Source organism: Bos javanicus, chromosome 25, assembly GCF_032452875.1.
Source record: "Bos javanicus breed banteng chromosome 25, ARS-OSU_banteng_1.0, whole genome shotgun sequence".
NCBI lineage: Eukaryota > Metazoa > Chordata > Mammalia > Artiodactyla > Bovidae > Bos > Bos javanicus.
The window spans coordinates 3899570-3916012 of record NC_083892.1 but is presented as its reverse complement, the minus strand read 5'-3'; the positions used below and the strand labels follow the sequence as shown (position 1 = coordinate 3916012).

The following is a 16443-nucleotide window of genomic DNA, read 5'->3' as shown; positions in this document are numbered from 1 at the left end:
AAAAAGATCGGTCTAGTCTCTAAAACAACATGAAATAGTTACCAGTGAATGACAGCTCCTGAAACTAGCTGTCCTGAAACTAGTACTTAGAGGAAGCTGACTGTAAAGAGAAACCGGGCCGCGAGTTCGCTAAAACCCCATTCTTACAACCAGTATACCTTTGGGAGACAGAGTGTAGACCTGCCACCTTTTTTTTTGAGCATAGGATGGCTCAATAAAAGTCCGGTTCTAAATTAAGTCAACATCGACCTTGAGTTCTTTGGGCTCTACAACTAGAACTGGGGATCTTAAAAATTTTTTATTTTCTACCTGGGCTGTTGACGTGTAGGCATAGCTGTGCTCAACTGCTGTCCCCACTTCCCCATTGAACGGCTTAGTCTTAACTCACTGATAAACTACGCCTTAGCATCTGCTGCCTTCCTGCTGTCAAAAAACAGCCTGCTCCCAACTTCCCCCAAAAGTGTCAAACTACAACAAGACTGACATGAGAGCCCGAACCCGACAAAGACACGCACCTTTGTCCCCGGAGCAATGCAGCCTACGGCCCCGCGGGTCGCTTTCGTGCCCCCCGCTGCCGTCTTCATGCCGGCCCGAGAGCCCGGGCGGCGGCTCCGCTAGCGGCCGGCCACCGAGCCATGCCTCCCGGCGGGCGGTCGGCCCGCGCCGCGGCCCATGGCCGGGTCCCCCCGCGCGCCCGGGGTAGTGAGCGGAGCGAGGAGGGGGCGGATCGCCGGCTATGCCGGCCCAGGAGGAAGCGGAGAGACGCCGGCTCCACGTCGGCCGGGCAACTCGGAACCTCGCGGCGGGCAGCGCTGCGCCCCGGGGAGAACTTGCGGCGCGGAAGCAGGCTCGGAGCGGCTCCCGCAAGACCCCGGCCGTTAGAGAGCGCGCCCCGAAGGACCAGTCCGTCCCGCGGGAGCGACCACGCAGAGCCCGCCGGGCGCGGGGCCCCGGGAGCGGGCGGAGCGCTGGCTTCCAGGCCGCGCCAAAGTCCGTCAAGGCAGCTACCGGCGCGCCGACGCGGCCGGCCCCGGGGCCCGCGCCGGACTAACGGCCGTAACGGAAGCGCTGTCGGGGCGGGCGCCGGAGGCCAGGGCCCGGGGGCGGGGCGGGCCGCACGGCCGGCTCCCTCGCTCGTTCCGCCGGCCGCACCGTCGCCGCCGCCGCCGCCGCCGCCGCCGCAGCCTCAGACCGCGGCGCTTCGTTGTCACGAGCCGGAGGGAGGGGGAAAGGAGCAGGGAGTCTCGGAGATCCGGCGCGCGGAGACCGCGGCGCCCAGGTCACGTGCCGCTCGGCCGGCCAATAAGCCCCGACGGGCGCGGTGACGTCAGAGCAGCGGCGTGGCCGGGGGGGACGGCCGGCCCCTATCACGTGGTCCGCCTCACTCCAATGGGCGGCGCCGGAGCGACCTGATGTTCCCAACCGCCCGTGCGTCGGCGGTGGTTGGGTGGTAAGATGGCGGCTGTGAGTCTGCGGCTCGGCGATTTGGTGTGGTGAGTCCGGGCGGCCGGGGCCAACAGCGGTGCGCTGGGGAGCTGCTTCCCCGGGCGTGGGGTGTGTGGCCTGCCCCGAGGCGGCCTTTCTACGCGCTCCAGGTCATGGAGAAAGGTCGAGATGAGGTGCCGGCGCTGGGAGTGAAGCCGGGCGGAAGGGGCAGCCTGGCCCCGGGGGACTGAGGCCGAGGGTGGCCGCGGTGGGCCCAGCTCCGAGCACCGAGGCCGCCTGGGGAGAGCAGTGCTCCGGACCCCGACGCGTGGCGGCCCACTGTGAGGAGAGTGCCCGGCGCCGCGCGGCTTCCACGGACGTCCGATTCCTCGCCCCGGGGTCTGGGCTGGGGGGCTCCCAGGAAGAGCAGGAGAGCCTGGGAGCCCGCGGGGCCGTCTCGTCTGGGTAAAGCGCTTCGACACCCGCGTTGCGCGACGGAACCCACCTGTGCGGGCGGCTCGGCCCGGGGGTGTCGAAAGCTGACTGCCGGCGCTGCGCTTTGAAGAAATGAAGGGAACACTTCTCCATTACAACCGAAGGCTTGGCCGTGACCGGTGCCTCTTGTTGTCAGCTTCTGTGTCCCGGACAACCGCCCGGACCGAGACGGGAGCCGCCTCCCTCGAGCTGCGCAGCTCGTCTCTTCGACCCGGAGGAAGGGCTTCTCTTAGCGTTTTGTCAAAGCCAGGCTGGTGAATTAAACCAGACTTTGTGAAGGGGAAGTCTTGTGTTTACAGAGCGAGCTGCTCCCCACGCCCGTCACGTCACGGGCAGGCTCTAGACAAATGGCTCTCGGTGGTTTCAGAAGGATGCACATACCTGGCGCACCGAAGTCTTCGATTTTTTTTTTTTTTTTTGCATTGCGTTTCTGAGGAATTTGGGCATCTTGGGCCCAGCTGTGGAAGCCACGTTTAAGAATTCCTTGTTGCCAGCTTTTAGTCTGGCAGTGGAGGGTGAAGGTGGAGGTTTAGGAAAAATAAATTGCATGTTGAGTGTGTTGAAGGAGCTGGAGTTGCTTTTCCAGGGCAAATGCTGACTCTCTGTGTTTTCTCTAGGGGGAAACTCGGCCGGTATCCTCCTTGGCCGGGAAAGGTGAGTGTCTTGCTACTGAATGAAGAACGTCTTAAGTTGACTTTGAGAAGGGGGAGCATGTAAGATGGAATTCCCCACAGACTCTAGCATTGAGTTAAACTGGGCTTATTTAAATAACACACGGGTTTTTGTTTTTCTTTTTTTTCTTTAGTATCAGTTTATTTAGAAAAGGCAGTATACATAAACCAGATCTTTTAATCTGCAGTGAATTATTATTTCTTGACTCAGAAGTGGTTTTTGATAAAGTCTTTTAATCCTGAAAATCCATTATGACTTGAATTTAGCTTTGCATAAATCGAACAAAAGGAGAAGAAAATAAACTTTCCGGGAAGAAAAAAAATCTAAATGTAGGTTAGTGAAAAGTCAAAGTATTTTTGTCCCAACTAAGTTTAAATCTTCTTCCATTTTACCATATGTGCTGCTCCAGTGCATCTCTGCAGAAGTTGGCATTCCACATTTTGCATGAGGCGATCCTTCATAGCTTTCCAAATGTTCTGTTTTTATATTCCTGATTGGAGCCCAGGAAATGTCTTTAGACTTTGTCTTTGCAATATGGCATTTGCAGTGCCTGATTTATTCATCACTGTTGTTGTCACCTGTCTCAACTCTTTGTACAAAAGAATTTTCAGGAGTGTCTCGTATATTTCTTCAGTGATGACAGGGTCATGTTGCAGGGAGTAATACTTTTAAAACAGGATCATTTTAGTTAAAGAGATATTGTATCTACTGAACACTATAGAAAATAGTAGATGTTGGGAACTCCTGGAATATTTGCACATTTCCACGTATCTCAGTAGAAAAGCACCAGGTTTGGACATAAACTAGGCCCTGTGTTTGGTTTTGTTTTTTAAGACATATTTCTTTTATTTCATGTTTTTTCTTACCAACTTATCACTGTGGAAGAAAACTTTTTGTTTTCCTCTTTCATCCTCTAGATTGTTAACCCACCCAAGGACTTAAAGAAACCACGTGGGAAGAAATGCTTCTTTGTAAAGTTTTTTGGAACAGAAGATCAGTGAGTAGTACTCACGAAGAGTTTCACTTTCCCTATATTTGGGAGTTTCCCTGGGTTGAAGCTGCTTTGTGAATATTCTAATTCAGACTCCTAATTCAGTCTTATCATGGTCTATGAAAATGGCATATCCTTCTGGTTTCTGCCTAAATAAAAAGTGTTATTCTTATCTCCCACACGTCAGTTGAAAAATAGGGCGATGCCTTCTAGATGTGATCACCTCTTTGAGATAGGTTCTCCCATCTCTTTACTCAACGCCTCTCCCCTCCAGGCAGATCCTTTTGTTTTTGTTTGGTTCTCTTTTAATGGCTGTTTATCATTGTGGTTCGGGCATGAGTTATACAGTGAAAGCTAAAATTTCTTTTGTCTTAATAAAAGTAGTTGTTTAGCCTTGTTCTTGTAAAACTAGATGATTTGATCTAGCATTGTAACAGTAAAGCTTTTTAACCAGATGTGTTCTAGAGTTGAAATCAGGACTGTTAATTTGAGATTCTTTGATAGGCCATATAATAAATTGCAGCAAAGGGAGGAATGTGTTTTCATGTTTCCAGTGACTTGTTTAGCTTTTTCATCACTCCATCAAGTTGATTGCCTGGTTCTAGCTAGATGGTTTAATTTCTCTAAGTAATTGTGTTTGTATATGTGGTTCTTAAAGGAAAATGTAGCTTTGGGTTTGAAGAAAAATATATGCTTGTAGAAAGTGATATATGATATTCCATAGGAAAATCTCTTATAAATGGTATTCTTCACTAGCAAGTTTTTGTGTCAGAGTGCTCATCCTGGTTTAGAGTTTGCATGGCATGTCTGCATTCACCATACACACATGTACCGACATACCCAGCCCCAGTGCTTGTCTCAAACCAACTTAGCAGCCTTTTGGTGGCAATATTTCAAGGGAGTCACTGGCCCAGAGCTGTGAGAGCCAGAGACAGTCTGGAAGAGGGAATGTTCTGCTAGTGCCGTGCGCGTCATGAGAAAGATCATCTGGATGCATAAAACAAGTACTGAATGCGTAGCCAGACACCAAAGAGAACTTCTGGGAAAGCAAACACCATGGTCCCTGTCTTCTGGGAACTGAGGTAACAAGACATAAACACTTCAGATGGGACGAAGTGTAGAAGGAGTGGAATTAATAAAGGATTCTAGAACAAGGAGAAATCGAGAACAGCAGGGAGAAATTTGGACAGGGGTCAAAGGAGTCTTCTTGAAGAGACATGATTTGGATCAAACTCTGGAGGATGGGTAGAATTTGGAAAGGAACAGTAGGGGTGTTCCAGGCAGTGAGGATACCATAAACCAGGGGAGATAAGTTGAACGTGTGAACAGAGAAAGACTTCCTCCCAGAGTTAAAGAACCTGTGCTTGAGGAGAGCAGGGCAATATTGTTGGCCTACCTTGATTAGCTAAATGAAGAAGTCACCAGTCTGGAACACAAATGGAAACTCATAGAAAGTGGAGAGTTAAACAGCTTACAGGGGACCTGAAAGCCGTTGTGTTTTTATGATAATTTTTAACATGCTGAAAGTCTAGAAAAATAAACTGTCCCTGTGTATAAATAGGACACAGAAAATGGGAGCTGAGTGTATCTCAGCACTCAAGCACTCAGCCAGGCAGACCAGTGAAGCCAGTGAAAAGGATGTGCTTTCTGGACACGAAAATAGCGTGTTAGTGATGGTGATGATGTTAAGAAGTTCTTTGAGGAGACTCATAAGCAGGCGGATACACCATACACAGCAGTGGCTAGATATAGTATCTTTAGCCTTCTAAACTGCCTTGATACTGTTCTTCATAAAAAGCCATTAAGTTAAGAGGGGACTAATATGTTGACTTTTTGTGGCTAAGCAGTTGCCTTAGTGAAAGGAAACAAAGGAAGGATCTCCAGCACTTCTCTAACCAGAGAAGAGTTAACTAGTGGTCAGCATTGAGGCCGAGTTTAGAATCTTTGTATCTTCTGAAGGCGAAATCTCCAGATTGTTTCTTAGTAGCAGATTACTTTGGTGACAGAGCTCTGGATTGTTACCGGCCTGATGTATATTCAGATACCAGTTTCACCTGCTCTGTGATTTGGGCTGTTTGACTTTTAAGCCTCTGGGTCCTTGTCCACATGTGGGGACAACAATCTACTTGACAGTTATGAGAAAGTAGCATCACTTACTCATTGTATTGGTTGGCATAGAGCAGGTGTTCAACAAACATTGGGTTAGGGTTAGATCTGTTACAAAAAAAAAGTTGACGAGAAGCAGGTGGCTTTAAGTAAAGAAAATATGAGAGAGAAAGAACAGGACCCTGACCATGGTAGGGTAGGATGTGGAGGGTCTGTTTGGGAAGGGTGGTCTGGGACCTTAAAGGCTTTGAACACAAAATGATACGTTGTGCCCGCTTTTTTGTTTGGCTGATGTTTTGTTTTTGTTACTCTTTGTTTCTTATTTTTACACTGTTTCACCTTTATGGAAAAACTACATTGTTCCCAGCCAGGGGTACTGTGTGCTGTCTAGTCTGTGCTCCTGATGGAATCTGATGGAGTTAACATCGGGAAAGGGGACTAAGTCCGGTGAGAGAGAGAACTCTTTAATGTGAAAAAGCAAAAACTGAGGAAAGAACCTGAGCAGAATTGATGAAATAATTGACCTTAAGGAGAGAAACACTGACTTGACCATAAATCCTCAGGTGTTTTGACAAAGGGCACCGTGAGTAGAATAAACATTGTGTGACTGTTTAGGAGGGCTGTGTTTAGGACTGTGTGTAAGGAGGGCTGTGTGAGATACAGTTCAGACAGGAAGTGCAAGTGGACTTCAGGGGTGAGAACTGCTTTGTGACGGACAGAGCTGTGAGTGGCTATGGCAGAAGCCAGACTCTACCTCCCCTTAAGGCCTGCTCCTGCACATCCTGGAGGCTCTGTTGGGCACCGTGTCCTGACCTCGGTGGACATGTTCCTATCTTTTAGAAACCTGATTTTTTTTCTATTCTTCCTTCCAAAACCTAGAAAATTGTGTTTCTCTCCCACTGAAAGAGAGAACCAAGAAGAGAGGACCTGAGAGTGATGTCACCAGGATGCCAACAGAGTTCGTTCCTGACTTTGCTCCCCCCTCACAAAAAGGAAGAGAGGATTAGACCTTCCCAGCCAGCCTCCCCTGTGACAGGAAGGACTTAACAAGATGGCCCGATTGCACTCTCTGAGCCTGGGTCGCTACATGGGAACTGCCCACAGCCCTTTTCTGTTTCATGAAAATGCAGAGGGGAAGATAACTCCACCATGTGACCACAGCCCAGGATTAAATCTCTGGTGCATGAGGGCCCACCTTGAACAGGTGGTTGCCCGTCAGAGCAGAAACTGAGCTCAGGGTTTCAAAGTTTCTTCAGTGGCCATGGATGGCAGAATGGAGGGAGTTCATTCAGCTTGCAGGTGTGCAAAACCCACGGAAAACAAACCAGTTCAAAGAATACTGTGGGCAAACTGTGTAAGTCCGTAACAGCTCTTTGTATAGCAGCCTTCACATCTGCTCCTCACAACAGCCCTTTCAGGAAACAAGGTAGTTGTTCCGGTTCTTATTTTTCAACAGATATAGAAACTGAGAGGCAGGAAACTTAAGGACTTAAGTGATAATATGTCCGAGGTCCCAGCCTGAAGTTCTTTTTACATCAAGCGAGATATAAGGTGGGAGGCCGGTTGTGAGGTGTCTAAGTGAGTGCTGAAATATCAGTAAATTGTAGAAAAATCTGTGCCTCGTAATTAGGGGCACGGCAGGTTGGACCCATCTGAGCATCCCCCTTTCACTTGTCGCCTGACTGACCCACTTTCCCTGCCTCCAACACCATATAATGGTTGAAGGATTGAGCCAGGCAGGGAGTAAGAGCCGCTGCCCCAGTGTTTGAACTGAGCCAGCAGTGTCCTTCTGCCAGAGCTGGACAGCCGCGATCCTCGAGAGCGGTGGCAGCGGCTCCGGCCCTTCAGGTGAGACGCCCTCCATGGCTCCAGCAGGGCGCCCGGGGGCAGGGGGCAGGCCCCTCGTGGAGACGGGCATGGAAAGCAGTGGCTGGCCATGTCGGTGGTGCAGCTTGAGAGCCTTATCCAGCACTGGGGAATGTTGTCCAGTTTTGGAAACAAAAATTTTCTTTATCTTATAGGCAAGTCTTTGTTGACATCTGTATGATAGTCATTGCTTGTAATTAACTGAAATTGTTACCTGTTTTGTGACCTTTTTGGTCTTTTGATTTGCATTTGAGGGGAGGTGTCTTGGTTTCTGAATAGTTTAGACTTGGACTTGTAACAACTCAGTAATCCTCAGCCTCTGTGACTGGTTTAAGCTGGCGGGAGGGGGGCCGAGAATTATTTACTAAGTACTTCTCACCAAATCCAGATGGAGGGCAAACATACCTGTCTGACCGTGTACTTGTTCTCACCTGTGGCCTCTGCCTGTATGCTCTCTCCCCCCTCAGGTCACTGTTTCCGGGAGTCTGAGACATATATGTGGGTGTTTGAGATCATTCATAGACTGGCTTCTTCCCTATGGTATCTGTACAGTCTAGTTTTAATTAAGAGGAAGGTGGGTCAGAATTATGAAAGTGTTTGAAAATGTGAGGGTTTTTTTTTAATGTTTATTTTTGGCTTTTGGGTCTTTGTTGCTGTGCAGGCTTTTCTCTGGTTGTGGTGCGAGGGCTTCTCACTGTGGTGGCTTCTCTTGTTGCCAGGACTAAAGTAGTTGTGACCCACGGGCTTAGTTGCTCCACAGCATGTGGCCAGGGATTGAACCCATGTCTCCTGCATTGGCAGGAGGATTCTTTACCACTGAGCCACCAGAGAAGCCTGAAAATGTGAGATTTTTATATTCATTTTGAATGTATAACCAGAGGGTGGCTTAGGGGAAGTTTTCTGTTCTCAAATGAAAAGTATTTGTAGGAGGTGTATCGGATTACCAGGGTAAGTTTGCTCTTGGCTGTGTTACAGGTATAGTTACACCGGCAGCCAGGCAGTAGCCACCCACCTGAGCAGACCTACACAAGGAAGTCATGGGGAGAGCCCCCTTCTCAGTAGAAATAGCTCATGTGCTACAGCATGGGCCCTTGTTGTTGATCTGTTGAGGGATATTTTATTTCATTTATGCAGATTTTTAATATTTATTTTTTCATTTGGCTGTGCCAGATCTTTGTTGTGGGATCTTAGTTCCCCCACCAGGAATCAAACCCAGGCCCCCTGCACTAAGTGTGCAGAGTCTTAGCCACCAGACTACCAGGGAAGTCCATGATTTGTTGTTTTTTTAAGATTAATAGATACTTACGGTTTCTCCCCAAATCAAGCTTTAAACTGTTGAGATAGTTCCATTCCTCCTCTTCCCCTCAAGTCTCTGGCCCACAGGCATCTAGTTATGCTAGTTTCTTACGAGAGGGCCTCGAGACACTGGGCGCCTCATCAGGAAGTTGCATGTCCCTTTTTCCTTGTCGTAGTGCAAGTGCTCGCGTACTAATACACTGCTCTGTATCTTGCCATTTTCCACTTAGCCGAGTATCTTAAAGGACCTTCCATTTCATTCTTTATAGTGACCTCACTGATTGCCAGTTAGCTTGTTTTCGGGCATTTACTTCTACAAACAATGTGTAATTAACTTCCTTGAATACAGAAGCAAAGCCAGTTCATTAAACACAACTTGACTAAGCGTGATTTTTTTTTTTTTTTTTTTGGACTTCTCAGCCTGCAGCAAATTGGTTGGAAAAAGTGCAGCTCCATCTAGGCATTAGGAGCACACTGAGGGAAATCAAAACTTACAGCTTAAATGAAGCAAAGAAACAGAGTGCTCACTTTAAAAACACATAAACAACAGCAACAACCACAAAAAGCCTGTATAGCCCAGAGGCCAGCAGTCCAGCCTCCCTGACGTGCCTGGAAGATTTCATTTACTGAGGAATTATTGAGCACCAGTTGCATGCCAATCCCTGCCTGGCTGGCCTCAGTAGGGCCTTACTGAAGCTCCAGCTGAAAAGCACACCCTTTTTAAGGAGATAGAGTTTTGCAATATAGCCTTTGGAGAAAAAATTAGTGAAATGGCCAAAGTGAATTTCAGTACATCGTGCTTTCAGGAGATAATCCTACTAGGGCTCTGCTGGGCTTGTGTTTTATTTACTGTTTTTCCGAGATGACAGGATGTTTCTCCAGCAGGAGGTGATTTCTTAGATTAACATTTCTCTTGAAGTCATACTTACACTGTCGCTTCTTGCAGCAAACTTATTTTCACTTTTCAAATATGGTCATAAGAGAGGAAAATGTCATTTTAGTATCTCAAATGCTAGTCTTTATTTAGGATGAATGAACTTTGACTGTTACTGTTCTCTTGGCAGAACTCAGTAATCCACTTAAGATGCTTCCACAGAAGATAGGCTTGGGTTCATTGGGGCTTCCTCCACAAATATCCTCACCTTTCCACTTACTCTGAGTCCTGCATTAGTATGACGAGATTGGAGAAGAGGGATTTAGGAATCCCTCTTAGGATTCTTACAGTCCTTTCTCAGGGAGGCTTGATTAAAACCACCCTGTCCGTCTTATGCTAGGAATGCGTGCAGGTCTCAGCATCTGACCTGAAGCTGGGAGAGGGAGGAGGTCTCTTTGAGGACTGTAGGTCTCTAAGATCACTGATACTGAGTATTTGTCACCTCAGAGCTCCCAGTTAATCTGAAAGTTTGACTTGCTTTTCATCTGATTGTGCTGGTGGTTTGGCCTTAACGGTGTAAACACACTTGCTGAATAATATGGGGTCAATTTAATTCCATTTTTCCTCCTTATAGATTGGACCCATGGGTCTATTGTGTCCAGTTTCAGACTTCAGGATGAGATGGTCACTTGGAAGGTACCTGCTTACCTCATCTTTTTGGAAATCTGCAGTGAGACCAACGTCCAGGTCCCCATTCACTGTTTTGTTCTCACTTGTCTTGTTTACTCACAGATAATATGCCTAGTCTTGGTTTGCAGACTGATGGTTCCAGAGGTTGTGTTTATACAGACCCATTATTACGACCACTAGCACAACACTTGACGCGCAGGTGGCTGCTGCTGGGTGGTAGCACTGTTTTTATGTGCAGAGGCTAGCACTTGACTATTATTAGTGAGTGTTCTCTAGCTTTCTCTAAAGAAAAGAAGCCTAAGTTCATGTAATAGCCCCATTTCTATATCCTTGACCTGACCCACTTTTTCTGAAGGTTATGCTATGAAACCTCTTGAGTTTTACAGGGTAAAATATGTAAATAAACTCTTAACCTTGCCAAGCCTATAATTCTCTCCATTGTACGGTGTTTTGGAAACTGACCGTCATTCAAGGAAACCACAAAAGCCAATGGGGGCAGATTCATGCAGGTTAGTGTGGCAGGCCAGTTATTCCAGGGTTGATGGCTCTTTTCATTCTCACATGTTATGCATTGGTGGTGGGAATCAAAATCTGAAGATTATGTTCCTCTCCCTTTAATCACAGGCAGAGTTGTATTTCTGAAAGCCTCCTTTTGTGACTGCTGCTCTTGTTCTGAACTGTGTGTCACCTGGTTTGTGTGGTTCAGTAGCCGTGGGTACAATCATTCATGAACAAACACAAGCTCCGAGACTGCAGGCGTCTGCAGGAGCAGCGGGTTTTTGAAGTTGTTGCCTTTCTTTAGCTCTCGGAGCATTCCTGAGTCTTGGGATTGACAGGTCATCGGTCTGACTGAGGTTTTTGACTGGCAGTGATGCTGCTGTGGTTGATAGAGCCAAGAGCCCTGATTTCCTGGGATCCACATGGAGCCATGTGTGCTGTGTTAGTGAGGGTGGGGGTGCATCTCCAGGTCTCCTTTGTCCTGAGCTAGTGGCAGTGTGTGTGTGTTTCAGCGTGGAAGGCTGGTGAATGATAGTGGAAATGACCCGCAACAGTGACTTTATTTGGAGGATGCTGATTTTGGTGGTGGTGGTGGTGGTTTGACTTGTTTCCAGAAAACATACTTTTAGGCTCAAGAGTCTAGGGGGTGGGCAGTACTATGTTTTGAAAACATGGCAGGCCTGTTTCAAAGACCAGTTAAACTGAGTGGATACTTGCAGTCTGCTGGGATGAGGACTTGGATACTTGTGGCACAAGCAGTGTGGATCATGTCCGTGCTCTGTATGTTTTCTGCCAGTGCCTGGATCAAAGTGGAACAGCTCAAGCCCTATCATGCACATAAGGAGGAAATGATAAAGATCAACAAGGGGAAGCGATTCCAGCAAGCTGTGGACGCCGTGGAGGAGTTCCTCAGGAGAGCCAAAGGGAAGGACCAGGTGAGAGGCCCCATGATTCTCACTTTGTGCCGACTCTGGACTGGTTATTTTTTGCATAGTAACTAACAGATTAAATATCACCCGAACCTGAAACTCTATTCTCATGAAATGCCAGTGGGGAGAGAGCTACTTCAGGTCTAAGGCGTCAGCATTTTGCTGGTCAGATTGAAACTCCATGCATCTGGTTGACCTTTCTGGAATAGATTGTTGGCCTCAGGAAAGTCGTTTGGACCCAGCAGAAGTCCCTCAGCTTTTGAGTACAGCACAGGCCTTCTCCCTTTTATGGAGGTTAGGAGCATGCCTCTGGGATCTGTCCACTGCCTGAATGTAAATCCAGTTTGGGGACTGTGGGCAAATGACTTGAATTTTATTTTACTCTACTTGCCCAAATGTAAGCAGAGATGACAGCAGCGCCTACTTCATAGGATTTTCATGTGGATAACGCACGTATAGAAAGTGCTCACCACCGGGAGTGGCCCGTGTAAATAGGGGTCTCGATGGTAGCAGCCATTGTGGTGGTTATCACTATTATTATTAAACTTACAGACATCATCCCACAGTTCTGCTGATGACAAGAATCGGCGTAATTCCAGTGAGGAGAGAAGTAGGCCAATCTCAGGTGATGAGAAGCGCAAGCTTAGCCTGTCTGAAGGGAAGGTGAAGAAGAACATGGGAGAAGGAAAGAAGAGGGTGCCTTCAGGCTCCTCAGAGCGAGGCTCCAAGTCCCCTCTGAAGAGAGCCCAGGAGCAGAGTCCCCGGAAGCGGGGTCGGCCCCCCAAGGACGAGAAGGTTGGTTCTGTCTCTAGCTTCTGGGACTGGTGACTGTCCTTCGTACAGGGCAGAGTCGAGCTCTCCTGTGTGCTTCAGCTCCCTGAACGGACGTAGGGCCCCCTGCTCTGTGCTGCCCTAAAGAATTCTGCAGACAGGGAAAGGGTACTGCCTGGACGCACAGGCGTGAAATAGGAACACAACTCAGGCATTCGACCAGACACATGGTCAGGAGTAGAAGGGCCACTGAGCCAGCGTGCAAGGGCTGAGCAGGAAAGAAGGGAAGGGCTTCCACGGACGAAGGGCACAGCCCACATGGGCTTGATGTTGGCGGGCATAGTCTCAGTCCTAGTACAGGACGAGGAGGAGGACAGACGGGTAAAGGCAGCTTGTCACTAGGTCGTGGAGAGCCTCCAGGTCTGCTTAAGCAGTGTTGTACTGCCACGGAGTCAGTAGGGTGGCATGAAGGTGTTAGAGCTGGACGTGGAGGTGGCGGTGTTCGCCAGGCTGTGTGTTACGGGTCACAGCTGGCAGTGAAGGAAGGCTCAAAGCTGATGAGAAGGGTAACGTCAGGTGTGCATTCATAGTAGGATTTCCTTGGGCAAGGGGAGGGGGACGTTAGCAAATACTGAAAGGAACTATGTGAGAAGCACTTCAGAGGAGGAGTTGGTAAGATTTGGTAACTGGTTACATCTAGGGGATGATGAGAAAAGGGGAAAGGAGATGATTTCAAGTCTGTACCTGGAGAAACTTGCCTTTCTTCTGAGCAGAGGAGCTGGCTTTTGGGGTGAGAGGACCGGTTCTGTGTGTAATGACATTGAGGGATGTCTAGACTACCAGGGAGGCATCCAGGAACGTAGGATGGAAATGTTGGTGTGGGGGAGCGAATATCTAGAGAGGACATTAGATCCCAGAGCCCTGATTGTGGTTGTCTTGAGGGAAAGCCAGGAGAGAGGAGAGGGGAGGGAAGAAGTTGGCTTTGCAGAGAGCATGCCCACAACTCAAGGCTGGAAGAAGTGGGTGGAGCCAACGAAGGGAAGTGAGGCAGAAGTAACATACCTCTCACCTTTCCAGAAAGATCTGTGTGGGTCTTGGGAGCCAAAGGAGGAAGATTTGAGGTGGAGCAGGTAATCTGTCAGCACCCAGGGGAAGATTGTTAGAGCAGGATCGGAGACTGAAAGCCACATGGCCGGCACAGACCTGGGATGATGGGGCTGTGATGAATGCTGGATGTCAGATGGAGGCGCACAGGTTGAGACACCAGCGAGACCAGGCAGGGACGGGAAGAGGGTGCTTAAGCAGGAGACTGAGCCGAAGGTGTTAGGGTGGCAGCAGCTGCCGTCTGGCGAGGCCGTGCCCCACCCTCGGGCTCCCAGCCAACTTTTGCCAGATCCTTTGGTTTTTCTCAAGAGAAGCTGGAAATACAGATTTTAAGTGAAATGTTCCTATTTTAAGTATTAGAAGCTCATTCAAATTTTTAAAACGCTTCTAAGTACAAAGGAGCATCACTCTGGACTACATTCAGCCTGTCGGCTGCCGCAGTACAACCTCTGTGTTAGAGCAGGCCCTTCTGGCTGCTCAGTGACCTAAGACACGATAGATGAGAGCAGCTGAGTGGTGGGGACCTCCGGCCAGAGTGAGGGGAGCTTAGAAACTGCCGGGTGTGGGGCATGAAGGACTTCCAGGAGATGTGATCTGGATTGATCCGGTTGAGTTGATTTCCTGGGGACCCACAGAAATCTGGGCTGTCGGGTTTTATCTGTTCTCCAAATGCATAGTGTCTGGCATCTCACACCATGGATCTCACCACCTCCTGTGCTCACCCTGAAGAGAAACAGTTTCTTTGGGGGTAAAGGGAAGTATTAAGGAGAGGTAAGGAGGAGGCCCTGGGGTCTCCATGACCTGCTACAGCTGTGCGACCGTGGCCAGCTCCCTTCACCTCAGTTTCCTTGTCTGGTCATTGAAGATAACAGTGCGTCTTAGGTTTAAGAATTAAATGAGTAACACAAGCCAAGCAGATAAGACAGTGCCTGCAACACTATACATTTGACAAACATTGCACATTTATTATTTTTCAGCAGTAGCCTTTGTGCGGTGAGAGTGTGGTGGTTGTAGTGCACTCCTGGGGGCTACTGCCAGTCTTACGTGGAGGGACTCTTCTCACACAAGCGTGTGTGTTGCTATAGTGATTGTCATTTGGCTGCGAGCTCCTCACTGAAGCAGAGTGAGTAGTCTAGCTAGGCAGAGCCCCAGATGAGTGCTGTTCTGAGCTATAATCCTCTGTCCCGTGAGGATTAACGGAAAAGGCTGAGCTTGACGACAGGGGTGTTGATTACGTGTAGGAAGGCCAAGGCTGGGTTTGTGTCCAGCTGCACGGGGGAGCCATGCTCGGGGGGTGCACACTCACCCTCTCTCTGGGGCTCGAGTCCTGAGCGGAGAACTGGGACTCTGGGCACGGACCACAGGGCAAAACAGAACTATCCTGTGGCTCTCCTAAAAATCCAGACTCAGGCAGGGAGTCAGGGGTGGAGGCCTTTGCTCAGTGCTGGGTGGACAGCTGTGTTCCTGCTTTACTCTTGTTCTGTTGTTGTGGTCACTAGGCTAGTGACTATTTACATTTAAATTAATTTACATTCAACACAAATTAAAATCCAGTTACTCAAGTCACACTGGCCACGTGATAGGTGCTCCATAGTAACACGTGCCTAGACCGAGCGGATACAGAACACGTCCATCGTGACTGCAGCTTCTCTGGGGCAGCACTGCTCTGGGCTGCTTTGTTTCGTCTTGCACATCTCCACGCCGGTCTGGAGATCTAGGGATAAAGCTGTACAGCTCGTCTGCTCCTGCCCCTCTGCCCGGCTTACCTCGTGTCCCTGTCCCCTTTTGCTGTCTCCCAGCCTCAGTGGTCCTCCTGACACTTCATCTCAGCTATCTAGTGGAGAGCTTGACCTGCTGCACTGAGCTCTTGACTCCCTGCCCCCACGGCGCCTGCCTTCTGTCTGGGGGGATAATGAACTCCTGGATCCTGACTGCCCCAGGATCTAATTCTGGCTTCATCACTTACTGGCTCTAAAATGTTGGGCCGATCTCCTCACTGCACCACGTGGCTTCCTTAGTTTCTTTTCAGATACGATGGATTCCTTTTGAAGCCAGTACTGTTTTCCTAATGCTCGTTATTTGCAATAAGGAGTTTTCCCTGTGACCTGCTGATCACACTGCAGACCACAGTTGGTCTTTCAGGTTACCTCCATCCTTGAGGAATTTTGGCCCAGGAGCACATTTGTCATTCTGGACCAGAGAAAAGAGAACTTCCCTCTGTGTTGACAAAGACTTGCCCTGTTTCTCCCAATAAGACAGTCATCAGAGCTGTGCCTGGGGAGACCATGGAGCTGGCTAGGATAGTTTGGGACGGAGTGTGACTGAAGGAAGCAAAGCAGTGAAGAGGGGCCCCCAATTGAGGGAGGAAGACAAGTGCTCCTGAGGTGCCACAGTGTTGTGACCACCTGTCTTTCCCTCTGTAGGACCTCAGCATCCCTGAGTCTAGTACTGTGAAGGGGATGATGGCTGGACCCATGGCCACGTTTAAATGGCAGCCGAACGTGAGTGAGGTAATGACCCCTCCCTTGGGCCATGACAAGCCCAGCCTCAGAGCTGGTTTCCCAGCCTGACACTGTGGTGTGCTTTTCCCGACACTTTTTAATTGCCAATGAATACAGAAGTGTGCGAGTCCACCCTGGCGCAGGCTTGCTGTCAAGTTTATTTAACTCGCTCCAGACCGTTTGGCATACCCACTTAACCATCAGGTATATAATCACATATCCATG

At 49.0% G+C, this 16443-nt stretch overlaps 2 protein-coding genes across 7 annotated transcripts in view; one reads left to right on the top strand and one right to left on the bottom strand.

Moving 5' to 3' along the window:
• The window catches only part of UBN1 (ubinuclein 1), a 32547-nt gene extending 31943 nt beyond the window's left edge, over positions 1 to 604 (bottom strand). For both annotated transcript variants that reach the window (XM_061402482.1, XM_061402483.1), the window contains exon 1: positions 516 to 604. The gene's annotated coding sequence lies outside the window, so the exon portion shown is untranslated. The remainder of the gene's footprint in view (positions 1 to 515) is intronic.
• Positions 605 to 1404: 800 nt separating this feature from the next.
• The window catches only part of GLYR1 (glyoxylate reductase 1 homolog), a 31781-nt gene continuing 16742 nt past the window's right edge, over positions 1405 to 16443 (top strand). For 2 of the 5 annotated variants that reach the window (XM_061402511.1, XM_061402510.1), the window contains exons 1-6: positions 1405 to 1493; positions 2538 to 2574; positions 3510 to 3589; positions 11710 to 11848; positions 12395 to 12637; positions 16141 to 16227. In XM_061402511.1, coding sequence (XP_061258495.1) covers positions 1456 to 1493; positions 2538 to 2574; positions 3510 to 3589; positions 11710 to 11848; positions 12395 to 12637; positions 16141 to 16227 — 624 coding nt within the window. In that variant the 5' untranslated portion in view covers positions 1405 to 1455. Of the gene's footprint in view, positions 1494 to 2537; positions 2575 to 3509; positions 3590 to 7648; positions 10422 to 11709; positions 11849 to 12394; positions 12638 to 16140; positions 16228 to 16443 lie in introns of those variants that run through there. The other 3 variants (XM_061402514.1, XM_061402513.1, XM_061402512.1) reach the window with 2 other exon arrangements.